The sequence below is a fragment of the Mus musculus genome, chromosome 3 (assembly GCF_000001635.26).
Source record: "Mus musculus strain C57BL/6J chromosome 3, GRCm38.p6 C57BL/6J".
Taxonomy (NCBI): Eukaryota; Metazoa; Chordata; class Mammalia; order Rodentia; family Muridae; genus Mus; species Mus musculus.
The window spans coordinates 123,216,180-123,236,955 of NC_000069.6; the positions used below are offsets into that span (position 1 = coordinate 123,216,180).

Here is a 20,776-nt window from a genome sequence, read left to right on the forward strand (position 1 = left end):
CAAATTAAACTTAGTAACACTACTTTGGGCCAGCAAGATGGCTCATCAGGTAAAGACACTTAAGGCCAAGCCTGGTCACCTGAGTTCAAGGCCCAGTGACCACTTGGTGGAAGGAGAGACTTGACTTGACTCCTACAGATTATCTTTACACACACACACACACACACACACACACACACACAAATAAATGTGAATAGCTACCACACTTATCCTAAGATTAAAAGACATATTGACTCATTAGTTAATTTACTCTACACCTCAGCAATGTGTGCAGCCTGCCATAATTTCCTAGTTGTGCATACATGCGGCTCGTATTATGTGGGAAGCCGCAAACGCCATTACAAGATGGCGCTGGCTACCACTGGCCACCGCCCATGATTATGTGCGCATGTGCATAAGAGTTTTTTGCCGAGTCACTGCCTGGCCCGACGCATATTAATGAGGTACTGGTAGCATAACCAATCAGGTATGGACACGGCACTCCTAGGCCTATATAAGCAGCACCATTTCTGGGCTCAGGGTCTTTCGCCTCTGCAATCAATGCTCTCCCAATAAACGTGTGCAGAAGGATCCTATTGTGGCATCTTACTTGCTGGCGAGTCGGGCGCTCACAGTATTAGTCATTCACAATGCCAAGAACTATGAAATGGCATGGTTCCTACTTTTGAAGAAAAGGACAACAGACATGTGGCAATGCACATCTTTTAAGGAGAACCACTAGTGAAATCACTAACAGCATTGTGGAACTTCAGGGAAGTGTGCCACAGCCTGAAACCCATGATATTTAGAGCTCAAATGAAAGTTCCACCTTGTCATTGAGAGTGTCCCTAATGTCCCTGTGCCCTCCTCTCTCTGTCGTCCACCACTGGCTCCAACCCTGCAGCGCCCTCTCAGGTCACGCTTACACTTAGCGAAGAACATGAACTCAAACTCACTTCTCATCCACAAAGCTCGGGTGATGTTTGTAAATCCCCTGGCACCCTCTGGGGGTGTCCTCATTTTTAAATTAAATACAATTTTATATCTCACCAAATTAAACATGGGGGTCTCTGGTAATCAGTTGGGACAATAAAGGTCTGATTTTATACAAATTGTATGCACAGGTAAATAACATTCCTTAAAGGGATACAAACAAAAGAACACATTCAGGAAAAAATATAGCTCACCCTGAAAGAGGTAGCGGCTGAGACAGAAGAAGGCTGTGTGAGTTACCAGGAGAGAGGCCAGGGGACCCAAGGGAAGGGCCTCACGAACCTTAAGAAGAGTCTCTATACACTTCGCAAAGTCACAGAGTGACTTGCCTACAATGTCCCAGACTAATTCATCTCATATTCCAACTGAAAGATCTATGTGGCTGCCTTTCCCTGAAAGAGCAACTTCTGCAGAATGGGTTAGATTCTCTGTCTCTCTGTCTCTCACTCACTCTTTCTTTCTGTCTTTCTCTCTCTTCACATACCCATATACAAAGAGAAGGGGGTTGGGAAAAGGGAGACAGACGGACAGATATACACATGCTATGTATTTACTTTGCATTTTGGCAAGATAAATGTGATTTTATTTTTTTGTCACAAAGAAGTACACAGAGAGCTCAGTCAAGAGTGAGAAGAGAGCAAGGGCAGTGTGGACAAAGGAACAATTTTCCCTTCACATTGTTAAAGGGATGCAGGGGGCCAGAGTAATGAGTAATAATGAGGATACTTTCCGGAACCTCTGGCATCACCGGATGCCTAAATGAATTTGTGCATCTGTTCTCAGCCCCATGTCTGTGGCTCACAGGACCCTGGTAACCTGGTCAACATAAAACTATCAGGTCATTTTGTCAAAGGGAGGGGAGCAAGAGCAACAAGCTTCCTGGAGAAGGAGGACTGGTTCCTGGGTTGCCTCTCTGCCAAGCGCTGCTCCATTCTGCCTGGGGCAAAACTGCTCAAATTTGCAACTCTTCATCTGGTAGACGGGCAGCCTGCAGATTAGACCTGAAAGCCCACCACTGGGATTCTACTTCCTGTGTCCACCAAAAGTGCCCGCTTATGTTTATAATCTACAGAAGTCACATGGAGCACCATCCAGGGGAGAAAGGCTACGTTTTCATGAAATGAAAAATAATGATGGAGACATCTATGGTGTTCGTCTCTCACAGGTTTGGGGTTCACCTTAGTTTGCTCTTGATTGATAAAGATAAAAGACCATTCTTTGAAAATCCAAAAGCACCAACAAGTGTAATATATTATCATCACTTAGGAAAAGCAACCTTATATAGTAATAGCTTCTAATGTCAGAGACAGGAGACAGGAGACAGGAAAGGGAGGGAGAAAGAAGGGTGTTCAGCAGCCTCTGCCAAGGGCGGGGCACTGTCTGTCTGTCTGTCTGTCTGTCTGTCTCTCTCTCTTTCTTGACTTCAGAGAACTCTGTTCTACAGTTATCAGGGACGATTCAAGAATCCATTTATTTCTTTTTAGGGTTCCTAAGCACGTGAAATGATTTCATCCCTCCATAATGAGTTCCACGTGCTGTTTCCAACCAAAGAATGATAGGGTGTCGGGTTTTGAATAGGAATAGTTCCCATAGCTCAGGTGTGCGACTGCTTGGCCCTTAGGGAGTGCCACTATTAGGAGGCATGGCCTTGCTGCAGGAGGTGTGGCCTTGCTGCGGGAGGTGTGGCCTTGTTGCAAGAGGTGTGGCCTTGTTGGAGGAAGTGTATGACTGTGGGGGAGGGCTTTGTGATCTCAGAAGCTCAAGTCAGTTCTTCTCCTGCTACCTGCTGATTAAGATGTAGAACTCTCAGCTCCTTCCTCCAGCATTATGTCTGCCCACATGCTGCCATGCTTCCCGCCATGATAATACTGAACTAAACCTCTGAACTGTAAGCCGGTCCCAAGTAAATATTTTCCTTTATAAAAGTTGCTGTGATCATGGTGTTTCATCACAGCAATAAAACCCTAAAACATGGAGCATCCCATAAAAAAGAGATGACATTCTGGAACCATTAACACCACCTCCCAGGAAGAGGACAAAGAGCTACGCCTTGCCAATACTCCCCGGAATCAAAGCCTTGACTGCACAAAGTTGATTTTTTTTTTAAAGTTCAAAAACCACCAAGGTGATTACTAACAGATTTTTAAAATCTTGACCGTTTCTTCAAGTAATTATCATGTATAATTTCTAACCCTATAAACAAGTCTTGTCAACACAGCTCTCACTATAGCCATCTCAAAGCGAGGAGATGAAGCCACAAAGATAAAGTCCTCTCGCTGTAAATGCAGCTTGACAGTTACATAACTGTTACAGTCATTTACTAATGTGTGAATAAGTAATAAATCAATTTTATTGTGGTAGATCTTTTAAAATCCATACCATTTTAAATGGCTCACTCATTTAACCTTATTTTGCCTTAGAAATATATAATTTTAGTAATGTGTAGAAGCACACATTTAATCCCAGAGCTACAGAGGCAGAGACAGAGTGATCTCTGTGAGCTCAAGGCAAGCCTAGTCTACATAGTGAGTTCCAATCAAGCCTGGGCTAGACTATATAATTTTGGAGACTGGAAGTATAGGTCTGTGGATAAAGCAATTGTTAAAGTGTGAAGTCTTGAGTTTGGATCCCCAGAACCCTTATAAAAGTTCAACAAAGAAGTGTACACCTACAACCCCCAAATGGCTACTGAAAGATGGGAGGTAGAGACAGGAGAATTCTCAGAAGCTTGTGGTCTACTCAGCCTGGTGTACACAGTGGAGAACATCAAGAGATACAGACCAAGGTTGTCCTCTGACATCCACACACATGCTGTGGATACACACCCATCCACACATAGGCATGGACACACACACACACACCCATCCACACATAGGCATGGACACACACATACACACCCATCCACACATAGGCATGGACACACACATACACACCCATCCACACATAGGCATGGACACACACACACACACCCATCCACACATAAGCATGGACACACACACACACACCCATCCACACATAGGCATGGACACACACATCCACACATAAGCATGGACACACACACACACACCCATCCACACATAGGCATGGACACACACACACACACCCATCCACACATAAGCATGGACACACACATACACACATAAGCATGGACACACACATACACACCCATCCACACATAGGCATGGACACACACACATAAGCATGGACACACACACACACACCCATCCACACATAAGCATGGACACACACACACACACCCATCCACACATAGGCATGGACACACATACACACATACACACATAAGCATGGACACACACACACACACACACCCATCCACACATAGGCATGGACACACACATACACACCCATCCACACATAGGCATGGACACACACATACACACATAAGCATGGACACACACACACACACACCCATCCACACATAAGCATGGACACACACATACACACCCATCCACACATAGGCATGGACACACACACACACACCCATCCACACATAGGCATGGACACACACACACACACATCTATCCACACATAAGCATGGACACACACACACACACCCATCCACACATAGGCATGGACACACACATACACACCCATCCACACATAGGCATGGACACACACATACACACATAAGCATGGACACACACACACACACACCCATCCACACATAAGCATGGACACACACACACACACCCATCCACACATAGGCATGGACACACACATACACACCCATCCACACATAGGCATGGACACACCCATCCACACATAGGCATGGACACACACATACACACCCATCCACACATAGGCATGGACACACCCATCCACACATAGGCATGGACACACACATACACACCCATCCACACATAGGCATGGACACACACACACACATCCACACATAAGCATGGACACACACACACACACCCATTCACACATAAGCATGGACACACACACACACATCCATCCACACATAAGCATGGATATACACACACACACCCATCCACACATAAGCATGGATATACACACACACACCCATTCACACATAAGCATGGACACACACTATATATAATATCTACATACTATATATGTTAATATGTAATTATCTTATACTATAATATACATGAAATATACAATATAATATATTATAATATACTATTGTGTCATTCATTATATATTTTCTGAATATATGATTTATGACATATTATATATAATATACTAAATATATTATATATATATAAAATTTCAGCACCTATAGTCTTAAATTGATTTAAAAAAACTGCATAACAGAAGAACTCAATTAGTAACTGATATTGTAAACATGCAATGTGTTTGTCAAAAGTGAAAGACTGAGACTGGGGGCGTGGCTCAGTTGGTAAAGTGCTCGACATTCATGCTTGAGGGCCTGAGTTCAACCCCTAACATCCACGTAAAAAGTCAGGTACTGTGTGGTACGCATTTGTAGTACACAAGACCAGCCTAATCAGTGAGCCTCAGATTCCACTGAGAGACTCCATCTCAAAAACCGAGGTGAGTGACTCCTGAGAAACACCTGAGGTTGCTCTCTGGTACACACACACACACACACACACACACACACACACATAAACACAAACACATGCACACAAACACACACACATACATATTCACTAGAATACATATGTACGTATATATGCATGAACACACAAACAAGAGAAGGAAAAGCTGCATCGTGTGAAATGACTATCCTAAGCTATTCTCTATGGATGTTTTCTACTCCTGATTTTTGTCTGTATATCTGAATTGATGACAGTAAACCTTACCCATAAGGCAATGCCTTCCATCTTTAACTAGAGACACAGTAACGCCCAGGTGACCCTGGAGACACTCCTGCAGTCCTAGCAGTTGGAAAGTCAGGCATGAGGATCAGAGCCCCGAAGGCATCCTTGACTACCCTGAGAGTTGGGGGTCAGCCTGCAATCCATGAGGCTCTGCCTCAAACATAACAATGAGAATAATGACACACCCTTTGCCGCGTGACTTACATGTGCCAAGCAAGCATCTCGGCACACGGCCCTTACACGTAAGGCAGATGACCTGTGCCACTGAATAATAGTCCAACATTTTTACCATCAAAACCAGAAAACTCATTATACAAAATCCTACTCTACAGCTGAGGAAACAGGACCAGAAAAACGTTTTGAAAGCTACAGTCTAAGAGGTGCCCAGTGTGGAAATGCTTTTGTTCCTCTAGTGGGTCAGTTCTCCAAACAACGGCTAACTAAGATCATCACCATTTAGAACGAACCTTGGGATTGACACGCTAGAGAATAAAATCCTTCTGTGCTCTAGGTTTGGACAAAGTGAACTAGGTCTATGAGTCAAACTCTCCTCAGCGCTTTTTGACCTGACCCTCATCTTTTGTGGGGTGAATCAATTGCGGAGGAAGAGGAAAGGTTATCAGTATAGTCAAGCAAACTTCCACATAGGAAGCTGTGATTATTCATCTGAAGAGAGTGATCTAGACATTGCTCAGTAGGCTGCTGCATTAGGAAAAGGCAAAATGGATGAAGAGAAAATATTAAAATCACAGGCTAAATTTGTTCAACTTAGGACCAGTATATCAATATTTTACTGGTATAAAAATAATAATATGGCCGGGGTTTCCATGGGAGACCTTTATCACCACCACCATCATCATCCTCACTACTACTATTATAGTCTATCTTATCCATGACGATTACTATTATCTATCTTACTTTTTGTTAAATCACTGGGAGATTGGATTTCTTACAGCTGTTTCTGATGGAAATGTGTACACCACTCCTTAAGGACTGTCGTCTGCTTTCATCCCAGGCAATTGCCCCTACAGCTCTTGCCTGATGGCTCTTTACCTGCATGGCTAGCAAAACAGCTGGACTCTTACATGCACATAGTCTTATTTACATGATGACAAAGAAATGGGCTCTAACTAGGAGTTAGCTATAGTTTGATACCTGGTCTGAGAGGGATGCCGTGTAACGGGATGTTCTGTGGGGCAGACGCATGTATTTCAGACGGTCCCTGAAGTTACCTGTGTTGGTTTGAATGGAAATGGCCCCCATAGGCTCATAGGGAATGGCACCATTAAATAGTGACTGGTTCAAAGGATTAGGATGGGTAGCCTTGTTGGAGGAAGTGTGTCAAAGAGAGTGGGCTTTGGGGTTTCAAATGCTCAAGGCAGGCCCAGTGTCTCTCTCTTCCTTCTGCCTGTGAATCCAGTTGTAGAACACTCAGCTACCTGTCCAGTACTTTGTGCTTCCTCATGGTGATAATGGTTGTAAGCCAGCCCCAATTAAACGTTTTCCTTTGTAAGAGTTGCTATGGTCATGGTGTCTCTTCATAGCAATAGAACCCTTGCTACAGCACTGCCTCACCTAAAATGAGGCTTCACGACAAGTTGAAGAGAGAAGAGGCTTTGTCATGCTCTCTGTATTTGATTAAGCAAATTTTCATTTACTTCTCTAATTCAATATAATCAACACTCACAAAATAACTCTTGCTAAAACATTTCTTTTTGTAAAAAAAAAAAAATGTCTTTTAGTTAAAAATAATGCATTTCCACTTAGTTTCAACAATCTTGTCAAAGGGTAAAGCTAGAACAAGAGCTGATTCCAGTCCATCTCTGCTCCTGCTCATCCCCAGTGGTACCCTGACACTGAAAAATAAGACTGTTTAACCCATTGGGATAGGGACAAGATTGTTGAAACTACCAAGAAGCCTCATAGGACCAGATTTATATACATTCTTGCTGCAGAGGAAGTTTGCTGGAAAATAAAAAAACTAGATGTGATTTTTTTTCAACAATGGCTGAAGTCAGACAGTACTAAATTGAAAACTTTACAAAGTTTTAAGCCTAGTGATAAAGTTTAGAAAGATCGGTGTGGATCCAATTCAAAATGGCTAAAGTAATATAATGTGCCAACATCTCTCAGCAAATATTGTTAAGGATGGAACCCTAGGAAGTTGCTATAAATAGCAACAGAACACTCATGCATTAAAGGATACTTGGTGTGAAGGTGCATATACCTTTAGAATATCTCAGTCTATGTTATTTTTTAGATCTTATTTTAATAATGAAATAGAAACCAGGTATGGTGGCTCACATATTCAAGTGCGTGGGAAGTCGAAGCAAAAGGATTACTCTAAGTTTGAGGATAGCCTGGGCTATATAGTGAATCCCGGGTCAGCAAGGGCTAAAGCAATACTCTGTCTCCATCTCCAAACAAACAAACAAACAAACAAACAAACACTGAAGTAAATGGACCTTTGTTTTCCGTGGGAATTGAACAGGAAAAAGGATTGGATGGAAATTTTAAAAATTAAATAAATTCCTTAAGGAAAATCATCATTTTTTTTTTAAACTGTACAAGCAATAATCGAGCAAGCACCTGCTTTCTCAGGAATTAACAGCAAAGAAAGATTCCAGGGCAAAGCTATGAAGTGCCTCACACCGGATGCCTTACTCGCTGGCAAGTCTAGAGTACAATAGTTATGAGATAGAAGTGTAAAATTCCAACAGTCTTATCAGTGCAATACATTTTAGAGAAACTTACATTTAAACTACATTAAAATTACATTGGTTGGCTTTTTTTTAGCCCAGGCTAGCCTCAAACTCATGACACTCCAGTCTCAGTGACCGATGGAGACTGGTAAACACCAGCACACTGTGTTAGAAATCTGTGAACCATGTTACAATGACATATACTGATACAGACAGAGACTTATACACCACACAGGCATTTGTAACCCTCCAACGTTTGATGCTTTTTCATCAAACCCTTAATAGAAGCACAGAACTTAAGGGTGCTCTGATTTTACTAGACAGAAAATTAATACTCTAACTCTACCCATCGTCTCTAGGCTAAGTCATGGGTCTAGTCACCTGACATGTTGCAGAATAATAAATGCAGCGTGTCCTCTAACACTGAGATGTTTGGGATCAGCTTTTAGCAAAAAAAAAAAAAAAAAAAAAGATGAAACAGAAAAAAATGTTTTTAAAACAGATGCTGAAAATGTTTCCAACAGTGATACTTTTATAAAGTATATTTGTAAGTTATCCTTTGAAATGGCCTTTCTGCAGGCCTAACTAGAAAAAAATTCAAATGTGGTCTGTTGTTTTTCAAATGTAAAACACAGTACTATTTAACACTAAAATATAAAAATGTATCTATATAATAAGCTCTAAAAGTCTTTGCACTGCTGATTAATAGGATGGAAATGGCTTTCAGAAAAGGATTCATTTTCTCAACAGGTGTCTATATATTCTCTAAGATTATCTTCATCAGCTATGGTAGTATTTAAACTCAAGTACTGAAGTAAGTAACATCTTACTAGATCTTTGGTTCCCAGTATCTATGTGGTAGCTACAACCATCTGTAAATTAATTTCCCGGGCATCTGATGCGTTCTTCTGACTTCTGTAGGCACCAGGCACACACATGATATGCATACATACATGCAGACAAATCATTCATAAAATAAATAATCTTAAAAAAATTTAAATAGAAATAAAAGAACATTTTGCACTAGCAAGTAATAACTGGTTTTTAAATACTGCTGGTTTTACCTTTTATTCTTTTATTCATTTTTCTTCACTTACGCTAAAAGTAAAATATTATCAGATTAATACTATGTATGTATGTATGTATGCATGTATATATATATGTGTGTGTGTGTTTGATGACATATGTGTATGTAATACATATGTACATGTATTATATATATGTATATATATTATAATATATACTGCTACCCCACTACTTTTATCATATATTATATACATTCATTATATAAGTAAAAATATATTATATAGTATATATTTTATATAGCATACATTATGTTATATTATATGTATATGTTATATATGTATATAAACACACACTGTATATAAACACACTATACACACACACACACACACACATATATATATATATATATATATGTATATATATATATATATATATATATATATATATATATATATATATATTGTGGGGGGTATGGGATTTGCTCAAAAATTTTACTTCATAAGGCTCTGTGGTAGTTTGAATAAGAATGGTCTCCACAGGCTCATATGTTTAAGTGCTTAGTTATCAGGGAGTGGCCCTACTTGAAAGAGTGAGAAAGATTAAGATGTGTGACCTTGTTGGAGAAAGTGGGCATGGGCTTTGGGTTTCAAATGCTTAAGCCAGTCCCATTGGCTTTCTCTTTCCACTGCCTGTGGATCGGATGCAGAACTCTCAGCTACTACTCCAGCACCTTATCTGCCTTTGTGCCGCCATGTTCCCTGCCATGATGATAATGGACTAAACCTCCGAAACTATAAGCCAGCCCCAATTAAATGCTTTATTTTATTTTATGCCTTGATCATGGTGTGTCTTCACAGCAATGGATCTCTGCGTGAGACAGGAAGAGTCAAAGCAATTGGATATCATTCATCTGGGGGAGGCAGACACATGAGCAAAGTTCTAGGCAGAAGCACATGGAACACACGGCAAGCCCCATGTAACAGCAGCACACAGTTCTTTTGTATACACACACACACACACACACACGGCAATTCACAGCCATCTGTAGTTTCAGGGGATCTGATACCTTGTTCGTTGCCTTTGTAGACCCCAGGAATACAAATAGCACAAAGACATTAATTACATGCAGGCAAAACACTCACACATAGAACTTAATTTTTAAAAGAGTAAGAAGTGCACATTGCCGTAGGGCATGGCTGGCTTGTCATCCTTGTCATCCATCCCAGCGGCTTGTAAAGTGGAGTCAGGGGGACTGGGAACTTAAGGTCTACATTGTGTGTACAGCAAACTTGACAACAGCTTAGCATGTCTGAAACCCTGTCTCAATCCTATTGCACGTCCCTCTCCATTTCCCCATAAATCATTTATAAATATTTTTAAAGGCTAGGTGAGGTGGCACGTATCTATAATCCAAGTACTTAGGGTTATTTTTGAGGAGGTAGCTGGTGGTAACTTTGAGGTCTGCCTGTTTTACACAGTCAGTACCAAACCAAGCTCACGTAGAGTACTAAGTGAGATCTTGTCTAAAAGAAAAAGAAAGGAAGGAAGGAAGGAGGGAGGGAGGGAGGGAAGGAAGGAAGGGTAAAAATTCCCAAATGTCTAAGTGCACTCCTGGGACAGACAGGCAATGGGGCCTCAGTCATCTGTATTTCTCTCAACATTCTTATCTCCTAAGCTCCCAAGGAACAGCCCATTGAACACATGGCTTTTCCAACTCAAAGCTCTCAAAGCAACAAGATCAGGTTGTCACAGCAATTACCAATGCATCTGGTACAATTTTCTAATACTGTTTTCCTTTCTGTTGCCATAATAAAACCCTGACCAAAAGCAACAGAGACTGTTGCCAAGGTTCTTTCTCAGTTGCTCTCAACGAACTGACGGTAAGGCCCTATTGCTTACACCACCACCTACATAACTCACTGAACCCGGAGAAAGTGAGCTGGTGCCTACATAGAGCCCTCACCCCTACTAACTAGTGTCCATGGTGCTGGAAAGTATGATGCATACTACCAAAGGAGAAAGGTAAACACTAACCCAGCTGTAAACCTGCTATAAGATGCCCTGTTATGCAATAGTGGATCAAAATTTGTAGGAGTAACCAATCAGTAACTGATTGGAATTAAAGCCCACTTCATGAGATAGAACCCATGCCTGACACTGCCTAGGTACCCAAGAGTCTGAGACTAAAAAGGCCACAGACCTAGGAGAGAACTAAGTACTAAGTACTACTAAAGAAACATAGCAATAAAATGACTCCTAGCGACATTCTGTTGTGCACACAGCTAAGTGCCTTGCACAACCATCACCAAAGAAGATTCTCCGCGCTGTCAATGGGAACAGAGACCCACAACTGGAATGAAAGAACGGAAGACTTTGAAACACACCGTCCTACATGAGATGTCTCCATCAAAGCCCTCCTTTCGTGGCTCAGCCGATTCTGAAGAAGAAGAGGCAGAAAACTGTAAGAGCCAGAGGGGATGGAGGATGCCATCCTCTGATCAAGGCCTTTCAGTCACGGCAGGACTGACACACATGAGCTCACAGAGACAAGGCAGCATGCCCAGGACCTACGCAGGTATAAGCCAGATGGGGTCCCAAGACTGAGAGGAAAGTAGACACAAGTCTCATCCCTAACATGGAAACTAACTCCAACTGTTAACTGCCCAGAAAGAAAGATTAATTATCTCCACTGGAGCCTCACTAAGCATGCAAACCACATTTAAGAGCAGGCTTCATGCCCTAGATGGCCAACATAGAATAATCTCAATAGTATTTTTGGAGGAAGTTTTTTCTTGTGTTTGTTTGTTTGTTTGTTTGTTTGACTCATAATTTATTACAAGACAAAAACAATCCCAGGGATTTTCTTTTCCTTACAAATCTTTGGCTTATATACCATGACTTCCAGTTTTGTTTTGTTCTGTTTTGTTTTGTTTTGTTTTTTTGAGACAGGGTTTCTCTGTGTAGCCCTGGATGTCCCAGAACTCACTTTGTAGACCAGGCCGGAAATCCGCCTGCCTCTGCCTCCCAAGTGCTGGTATTAAAGGCGTGTGCCACCATGCCCAGCTTTCATGGGTTTTCTGCATGTGCAAATGTCTATTTCTCAGCATCTATATGTGTTTCTTGTGTTTTTTTTCCTGTGGATCTTTTGTTTGTTTTTGTCTGTTTGCCTGTCTGTTTTGCCCTAATCTGGTTTGTTCATTTTTATTTTATCTTTCGTTGTCATTATTGTTGTTGCTGTTGCTGTTGTTGATGACGCTTGTTTGTTTTCTAATGAGAGACAAAGGGGTTTTGGGTGAACGGGAAAGTAGAGAGAGAATCTGGGCAGAGTTGGGGGGAAGAGAGACTATAATCAGAATATATTGAATGAAAGAAAATCTCTTTTCAATTAGAAAAGAAAAAATAATTCTATGTATGTAAACAGAGAAGCATAAGAGATTTAAAAGGTTGATGGGGTGGGGGTTGTAGAAGAATAACAAAGAACCTAACCCCATGTATCCGGTGGAACAAAACTAAAAAGGAAAAAGAAAAAAAATGTCCAAGTGCTTTCCAAGTTAAAAGAGAAATCAATGCAATGAGTAACATAGAAACACTGGAAAGTATGAGATTCCCTGGTACAATGCAAGTACACAGTTGAGTTGCTCTAGTCAAGTGGTGGTGACAGACAAATCACTTCTATTTTAAGTGTAAAGGTTAAGTGGTAAGACTATTTAGGGACTGGAGGGATGGCTCAGTGGTTAAGACTACACAGTGTTCTTCCAGAGGACCAGAGTTCTGTTCTCAGCCGCCACGTCAGACGGCTCACAGCCACCTGGAACTCTAGCCCCAAGCGATCCAGTGCCTTCTCCTGAGGCACAGACACATGCATGTGTGTGTGCACACGCATGCTCACACACACGTGTGCACACACTTGCACACAGAGTTAAAAATAAAACAAATCTTAAAAAGTAAAACTATTAAAACAATAACCACAAGGTTTTTTTTTTTTAAAGATTTGCTTATTTAATTTATGTATGTGAGTATTCTGTAGCTGTCTTCAGACACACCAGAAGAGGGCATCAGATCCCATTACAGATGGTTGTGAGCCACCATGTGCTTGCTGGGAACTGAACTCAGGACCTCTGGAAGAGTAGCCAGTGCTCTTCACTGCTGAGCCATCTGTCCAGCCCAATAACCACACATTTTTAATGGAGGTATATATATCATAAGAACATAATTTGTACCATTCAACACAAACTCAAAATCAGAGAAGGCAGAATTAACAGGTAAATTTATCTCCTTCTTTTGTTGCATTAAAACTTTGTATCATAATCTTTTATAACTATAATCAACATAAGCTTTTATAGTTATAGTGTATTCTTTGTTAAGTCTTGTGATAACTACATGTTAGAGCCTACGGTGGCAAGAACCTCTATTCCCAGCACTTGGGAAGCAGAGGCAGGAGGATTTCTGTGAGGTCAAGGCCAGCCTGATCTACCGAGCGAGTTCCAGGACAGTCAGGGCTATACAGGGAAACCCTGTCTTTAAAAAACAAAAGAAAAAAGGAAAAAAAGTAGTTTGGGGTACTATTCAGTGGTAGAATGCTTGTGTAGCATGCAGGAAGCCCTAAGTTCAATCTTGTACATGGAAGGAAGGGAGGGAGGGAGAAAGGGAGGGAGGGAGGAAGGGAGGAAGGGAGGGAAGGGAGGGAAGGGAGGGGGAAAGGGAGGGAACTGAGGGAGGGAAAAACAGAGGGAAGGTAGGGAAAGGGGAAATTGCACTTCAAAGAAGTAGAAAAACAAAAATAAACTGAACCCAAAGTTAGTGGAAGGAAACAGCAAACAGTAGAAATAAATGAAAAGAACAGAAAAACATAACAAAATAAAAATAAGATTAAAAAAAACAAACAAACATCACATTAAAGTTGGACAATGCAACCCAACAGAAGGAAAAGAGCCCCAAGAGAAGACACAAGAATCAGAGAGGACCTGGTGCAGACCCTGCAGGCCCTGTGCTTGCTGCTTCAGCCTCTGGGTTCATTTGAGCCTTGCTCAGTTGATTAAGATGGACTTGTTCTCCTGGTGCTCTCCATCCTCTCCGGCTCTTGCACTCTTTCTTCCTCCTCTTCCACAGGGTTCTCTAAGCTTGGGAGGGAGGATTTGATGACAATGCCGTCCTACTTAGAGCTGTGGGAGTTTTATTTGTTGCCCTGTGCTGTCTATAAGGAGCATTGTTTCTTTAGTAAAGGGTAACTCCAGTTAAGGTGTGTGTGTGTGTGTGTGCTTTATATACATGTATACATACAATACACACACACACACACACGTATAAATTCAGTAGCTTCTAATGCTTCTAATGTAGGTGACCATGTGACTATTTTGAAGTGTCTTTAGTGTTAGTTATCCCTCCCTGTACTCCCTAATCCACCCTAAGACTATTTTCTGGAACATCAGAGCAGTCACACATATGACTTCACAGCAGTTGAGACTGGATTCACAAGACCCAGGATGGTTTTTTTTTTTTTTTTTTTTGGCTGATAGGCCAAGGCTTACTTGTAGCTGATCTAAAGATGAGTTCCTTAGCTGATGTCAGATTCTAAAATCCTTGATCAAACAGTACTCTGAGTATTATTAGATATTAAACTGAAGTGATTTTAATAAATTGTTTTCTCTCCTCTGTTGTCCTCTTTCCCTTCTCTCCACCCGCCTCTGTATTTCTCTACTTCTTCTCATCACTACCACATACTTCCATTTACAGGGAGCCCACTGTCTTAGTCAGTAATCTATTGCTATGTAGAGACACCATGACCAAAACAACTTTTATAAAGGAAAGCATTTAATTGGGAGATTGTTTATCAATTCAGAGGTTTAGTCAGTTACAGTCATGGTGGGGAGCAAAGCAGCAGGCAGCAAGGCATGGTGTTGGAGAAGTGAATGAGAGCTTTATATCCTGGCAGGAGGCAGAGTAAGAGACTAGGCTTGGCATGGGCTTTTGAAATCTCAAAGTCCACCTCCAATGACACTTCCTCCAATAAGGCCACGCCCCCCTAATCCTTCTAATCCTTCTCAACAGTCCTGTTCCCTGGTGAATAGGTACTTAAACACATGAGCCGATGGGAGCCATTCTCATTCTATCACACCAACTGACAAAATCAAATGGGAACAAATGTGCACTGTCCCATCTTTCAGGGAGTCCCAGCATTTAGCTTGGTCACTGTGGGGCTTCTTGTTCCAGTGGATCACTTATCTTGACATTGGAAGGAGAAATCCTCTATTTGTAATCATGACCTGCTCACAAGGCCAGGGACTCAAACACAGCTCTTAGCCTTTCCCTGGTCCTCCCCTTATTACTCTGAGACAGGATGAATGTGGAAGAGCTCACAGGACACACCAGGCTCTCGTCAGGTCTTAGCGGGCATGGGTGATCTCAGCTCTCTTCAGCAGGGTTTGTGTTTCACTTACATATCAAAATTCCCCTTGGAATGTTAAGCAATCTGGATGCCAGGGTCAACCTCAAAGTCACTAACTCAGGACAAGAAACAGGCCATAAGATTATTATTTTTTTTTTAAAGATTTATTTATTGTTATATGTAGGTACACTGTAGCTGTCTTCAGACACACCAGAAGAGGGCATCGGAGCATCGGATATCATTGCAGATGGTTGTGAGCCACCATGTGGTTGCTGGGATTTGAACTCAGGGCCTTTGGAAGAGCAGTCAGTGCTCTTACCCGCTGAGCCATCTCACCAGCCCAAGATTATTTTTTTTAAAACAAACTTCTGTGGTGGATCACCTTAATTTATATTTAGTCTGACCCATCTATTTGCTCATTACCTTTAAAATGTAAGTCAGTTTTTAATTGTAAGGTTAGCTTGTAAAAGAAAACTTTCTCCAAGTCTTTATAGAGAGATTTCTCCAAGGGGTTTGCCAAGAGACTGCCAGGGACCTGGCCATGTAAGCACATGTCCCCAAAGAGAGTTTGATAATGTGAAGACACCGACATCGTTTTTCATGAGGAAATTTGCAAACACACATACAACGGGGTCTTCTGTCTAGATAAACGTGCTCCAGGGATGAGTTAAGAATCTGCTTTCCTGAAGAGTATCCTTTGAGTGTGTGTTACAAAGGCTTGCTTTGCATTACAGATGTAGAGAAAAATACCAGTTACTTGGACTTTAAGTTTTTCAGTTTAAATGTCAATGAAAACGTTCACTAAAATTCTTCTCTTTTTTAGGGTTCGTATACTGTTCAGTATACCAGGCAAATGTTAAAAAATACTTGTGCATCTCTCATAAGTAACTAATTTTTTTACTAGAAAGATATTTCCTGGGAATTAAAAAGTAATTAAATTCCTAATCTTAATGATGCTGAATTTTATACTACTATTTCAGCCAGTTAGGATTTCTACATAGGATTATAAAATAACCTAGATGTTTAAATATTTTATTACAAGCTAAAGGGCATGATACAAGTACTCGCTGTAATTAAATTTTCCATCTTATACAAACGCTCCTACTTTTTAACTCTAAAATTAATTACTTGTATGGATTTTGTTCAGAGAGGATGTCATGTAGCCTAAGCTGGCCTAGAACTCACTATGCAGATGTGGATGACTGCCTTGATACCCCTGCCTCTTCTTCCCATGGGTTTTGTGTGCATATTCTTTATTTAGCTTGCGAGCTATCTTCTTCCACTTAGCTTTCAGCTCCTTTACTTACTCTCTCCTACTTGGAGGTCACTCAGCCATCATGAGAAAGACAGGCTACAGGCAACGGACATTCACTTCACCTTGTGAAGAGCCTTTCCTGAAGGTTTGCCCACTGAGTTGAGTTAGTGACTTAAGCTTTCTAGCTTTCTAAAACAAGTATGATAAATATAAAAAAAATCAAATATAATAAGTTTGAACCAATGATGAACACGGTCTGGGGAAAGACACAGTCATGGTTATCTGAGGTTTATACCTCATTTAACTCATTTTACAACCCATTAACATACGAGGAAAAAGCAGATGGTAGGGTGTGGAGTACCCACAAAACCACAAATTAAGCAAACATTCAAAGGTTTCACGATAGCATTTTAAAATTGACCCTAAATAAACTAGGAAATTATACAATGTGGTGTGGAGGAGTGTTGGGGAATGAACTCAGAACCTCCTACAGGTTCTGCCATTGACCTACATCCCCAGCCTCTGACAAATTAGATCATTAGAGTGAAGACCTAGTTGCTTTCGTAACAATCCTCTAAAGCCATCAACATACTGCCTGGATATTTTAGGAAAGATGATTTCTGAGGAATGTCCGCTCAGTGTTCTTTCTTGACCCTCACACAGCCTGGTGATTGAGAGATTGATGGAAGATGGCCCACAGGACCCTTCCCTCAGCAACTGGCTTCACAGAGTTAAACTAGCCAGTGCATCAGAGAACTCAGAAGAAACCCACCATCCACTGTGCCTTCCCGGCTTGGCCATGGCAAATCCTGTGCAGAACCACAGCTCTCAGCCACCCCTGTCCCCACACTGCAGTCAGCGGGCGGGGGACCCTGAAGCACATGCTGTTAGGACTAGTGAGTGAGTGAGCAACGGTTTCTTCCTGGAGTTTCTCTTTCCCTATCCCAGGCAACATCTCCTCTTCCATGGCAACTGAGTCAGGGCTGGTGATTGACGAGCCTCAGGCCGAACTGCAAGTAGAACCCAAATCTCGGCTGACAGGGAGCCAACCAACCAGCTACGACTGAGCAAATCTGCCTTCGTCTCCTAGGCCGTGCAATGTGCTGAATCTGGCATTCACGTTTTATCTGCTGTTGGTTCCTGGCTCCTAAAGGATTCCAGCAGAGCTCCCTTCCAATCCTTTCATCTCTCTGCCCTCCCAAACAGGAGCTCGAGGTGAGGACACCATGTCCCAAAAGAACTAAAAGACCTGGGACGTCTGAGGAACTTTCTAGATCTAAGTGGCTTTCATCTTCCAGTTCTGTGCTCACAACTTCCATTTCTGCACCTCTCACTAGGTGGCAGGATTCAACTACCAAAGAAAGAATGTTCCAATAGATGCTCGAGAGCAGAAATTTTCAAAGAAACGTCGGTCTTCACAGGGAACATTTATGAAAGGGAAAAAAGAATATAGCTACAAAGGCGGTGACCCATGGGCTTCATAGAGGCCTAGATTCATTTTAGCTATAGCTATGCAACAAGAAAGTAACCTTTGATGCCTTCCAATACTGGCACAGAATTCTACAGTTCCATGTTAACATTTGATGAAAAGTTTTTTACTTTCTTGCTTTCTAACTTCATTTTAGCTGAATGCCAGTTCGAATCTAAATGAGATTATGGGTATTATGCTAAACTGAAAATCAATCTAATGTGACAAAGATAAACAACGTATTAAATAGCTATTAGGTGCACCAGAAAGCTGTAATTAATGCATTGTAAAGAATCTGTGAATACACTGACGAGACTCAGCAGGCTGTACTTATATAGTTTATGCATATATATATACATATATATGTACCCATACATACATACATAAATACATACTTACATATTTAAACATTAAAGAAGAATCCAGAAATTGGGGAAGGAGGGTACATAGGCAGAGTTGGAGGAAGGAAAAAGAGTGGAGGGAAATAATGTAATTATATTTTAATAAAATAAATTTTTTAAAAAATAATAAAGTATCTATGACTATCTTGAGCTCTTAGCCACATGAGTATAGTCAATGGAATATACAGTTCTTTAAATCCTTAAAAGGCTAGTCTCTTAAACAGATCTCATGACAGTTCTTTATACCTTAAAGATTATTGCCCCAAACTGGTCCTTTTACGCCTGTTGCACAATAAATGTCACTACCAATTATTTGTTAGAGCCCACCAAATGTCCATGCCCAGTGGTTACGGGGAGCTGAGGCCTGTCTCCTCTGTGGAGAGTCCAGCAACACATGAAGGAGAGAATGCTATGGAAGCAGCTTAAGGTTGCTGGCTGTCAGATGATAATTAACCAGCCTGTATTTCACATGATAGGATTAGCATTCCCTCCGTTGATTGATAGCTAATTATATGACATATGGTATACATTTTCCCACAAAAATTTTTTTTTAAAGCCACATTCTCGATAAGTTTACCAACAGCGCAGAAGACAAGCAAATGACCTGAAAGACCATCAACAGGTTGTTTTCATCCCCCTCCCCACCTTCCCCGCATCCAACAGCCTCTCTCGGTCCTCCTACCTTTGCAACTTGCAAAGGCTGCTGCTCCTCCTTGCCTCCTTGCAGTCTGAACCCCCAGGGCGCCCCTCCAGTCATGGAAATGCAGATGAAATCTCCGGTGCCCATCTTCTCCTTTCAGTTGGGCAGCATCAAGAGCTTGAGAAAGCCAGGGGAAGCCGCGGTGCAGGAGAGGACGCGTCTTAAGCTGGGCTGGTGGTGCAGAGGGTGCAGGACGCAAGGCTGCCCCGCTGCCGGCTGCGGGGAAAGTGCGCGGAGGCCGAGCCTCCCCACCGCCCTCCCAGCACCTGTACCGCCCTCTCTTGCGTCACGCTCTTTGCTCGGCCCACTTTTCAGCTAAAAGGACAGAGCCTCGCACTAAAAGAAAAATCCCTGTTTGGGACAGAATGGGGCCAATGGAGAGCGGGGAGGACAACATTGCTCTTGCTTTAGCAGATTCCGTGCCAGCACCTGAATAGAACCGAGATTTAATTATTCTATAAATAGTAGCCGGGCTGTGGGAGTTTTAACCTCCACAAGTAAGCAGCTAAAACGTAAGCTCTCTCATTACTAGAGAGTTAGACTTTCTCAAAGAAACACTTCTATGTTTGCCACATTGATGAATGAGAAAGAAAAGATAAAACAAGTTTCGTTGCTGTTCTACCTGCTGCCCGAAGAAAGCAACCCTTTAAGGGGTGGGGGGAATAAAACAAGAGCATTTTTGAAAATGTTTTCTGAAATTGTGCTTTTCTGAACTAACATATGTTTAGAGGAGGAGAAGGAGGGCCTTCCACAGTAAACTATCTCCTAATAACTTTCTATCGCAAGGTTTAAGATGTTTTCGATTTTGCTGGTATTGTCTGAGAATGCATGCATACCATGTGTTTAGATCCAATCCATGTCCTGGCCCCTTTCCACCCCATCCTTCCCCTCTTCCCACTGCTACAACTCCCTTCCAGTTTCATGTGCTCATTTGTTAGACGACGGAGTCCTCTTGGTGTCACCAATCTATGTGGGTGAAGGATAATCTAGTGGTAGCCTCAGTGTCACAGCCCCTGAGGAAAACTGGCTCTCCCT

General features: G+C 41.7%; 1 protein-coding gene across 2 annotated transcripts in view; it reads right to left on the reverse strand.

Moving 5' to 3' along the window:
• The window catches only part of Synpo2 (synaptopodin 2), a 159,650-nt gene extending 139,661 nt beyond the window's left edge, over positions 1-19,989 (reverse strand). The window contains exon 1 of one of the 2 annotated variants that reach the window (NM_080451.2): positions 19,724-19,970. In NM_080451.2, the coding sequence (NP_536699.2) occupies positions 19,724-19,828 (105 nt within the window). In that variant the 5' untranslated portion in view covers positions 19,829-19,970. Of the gene's footprint in view, positions 1-19,723 lie in introns of both variants that reach the window. The other variant, XM_006500925.3, reaches the window with a different exon arrangement.
• Positions 19,990-20,776: the final 787 nt, after the last annotated feature.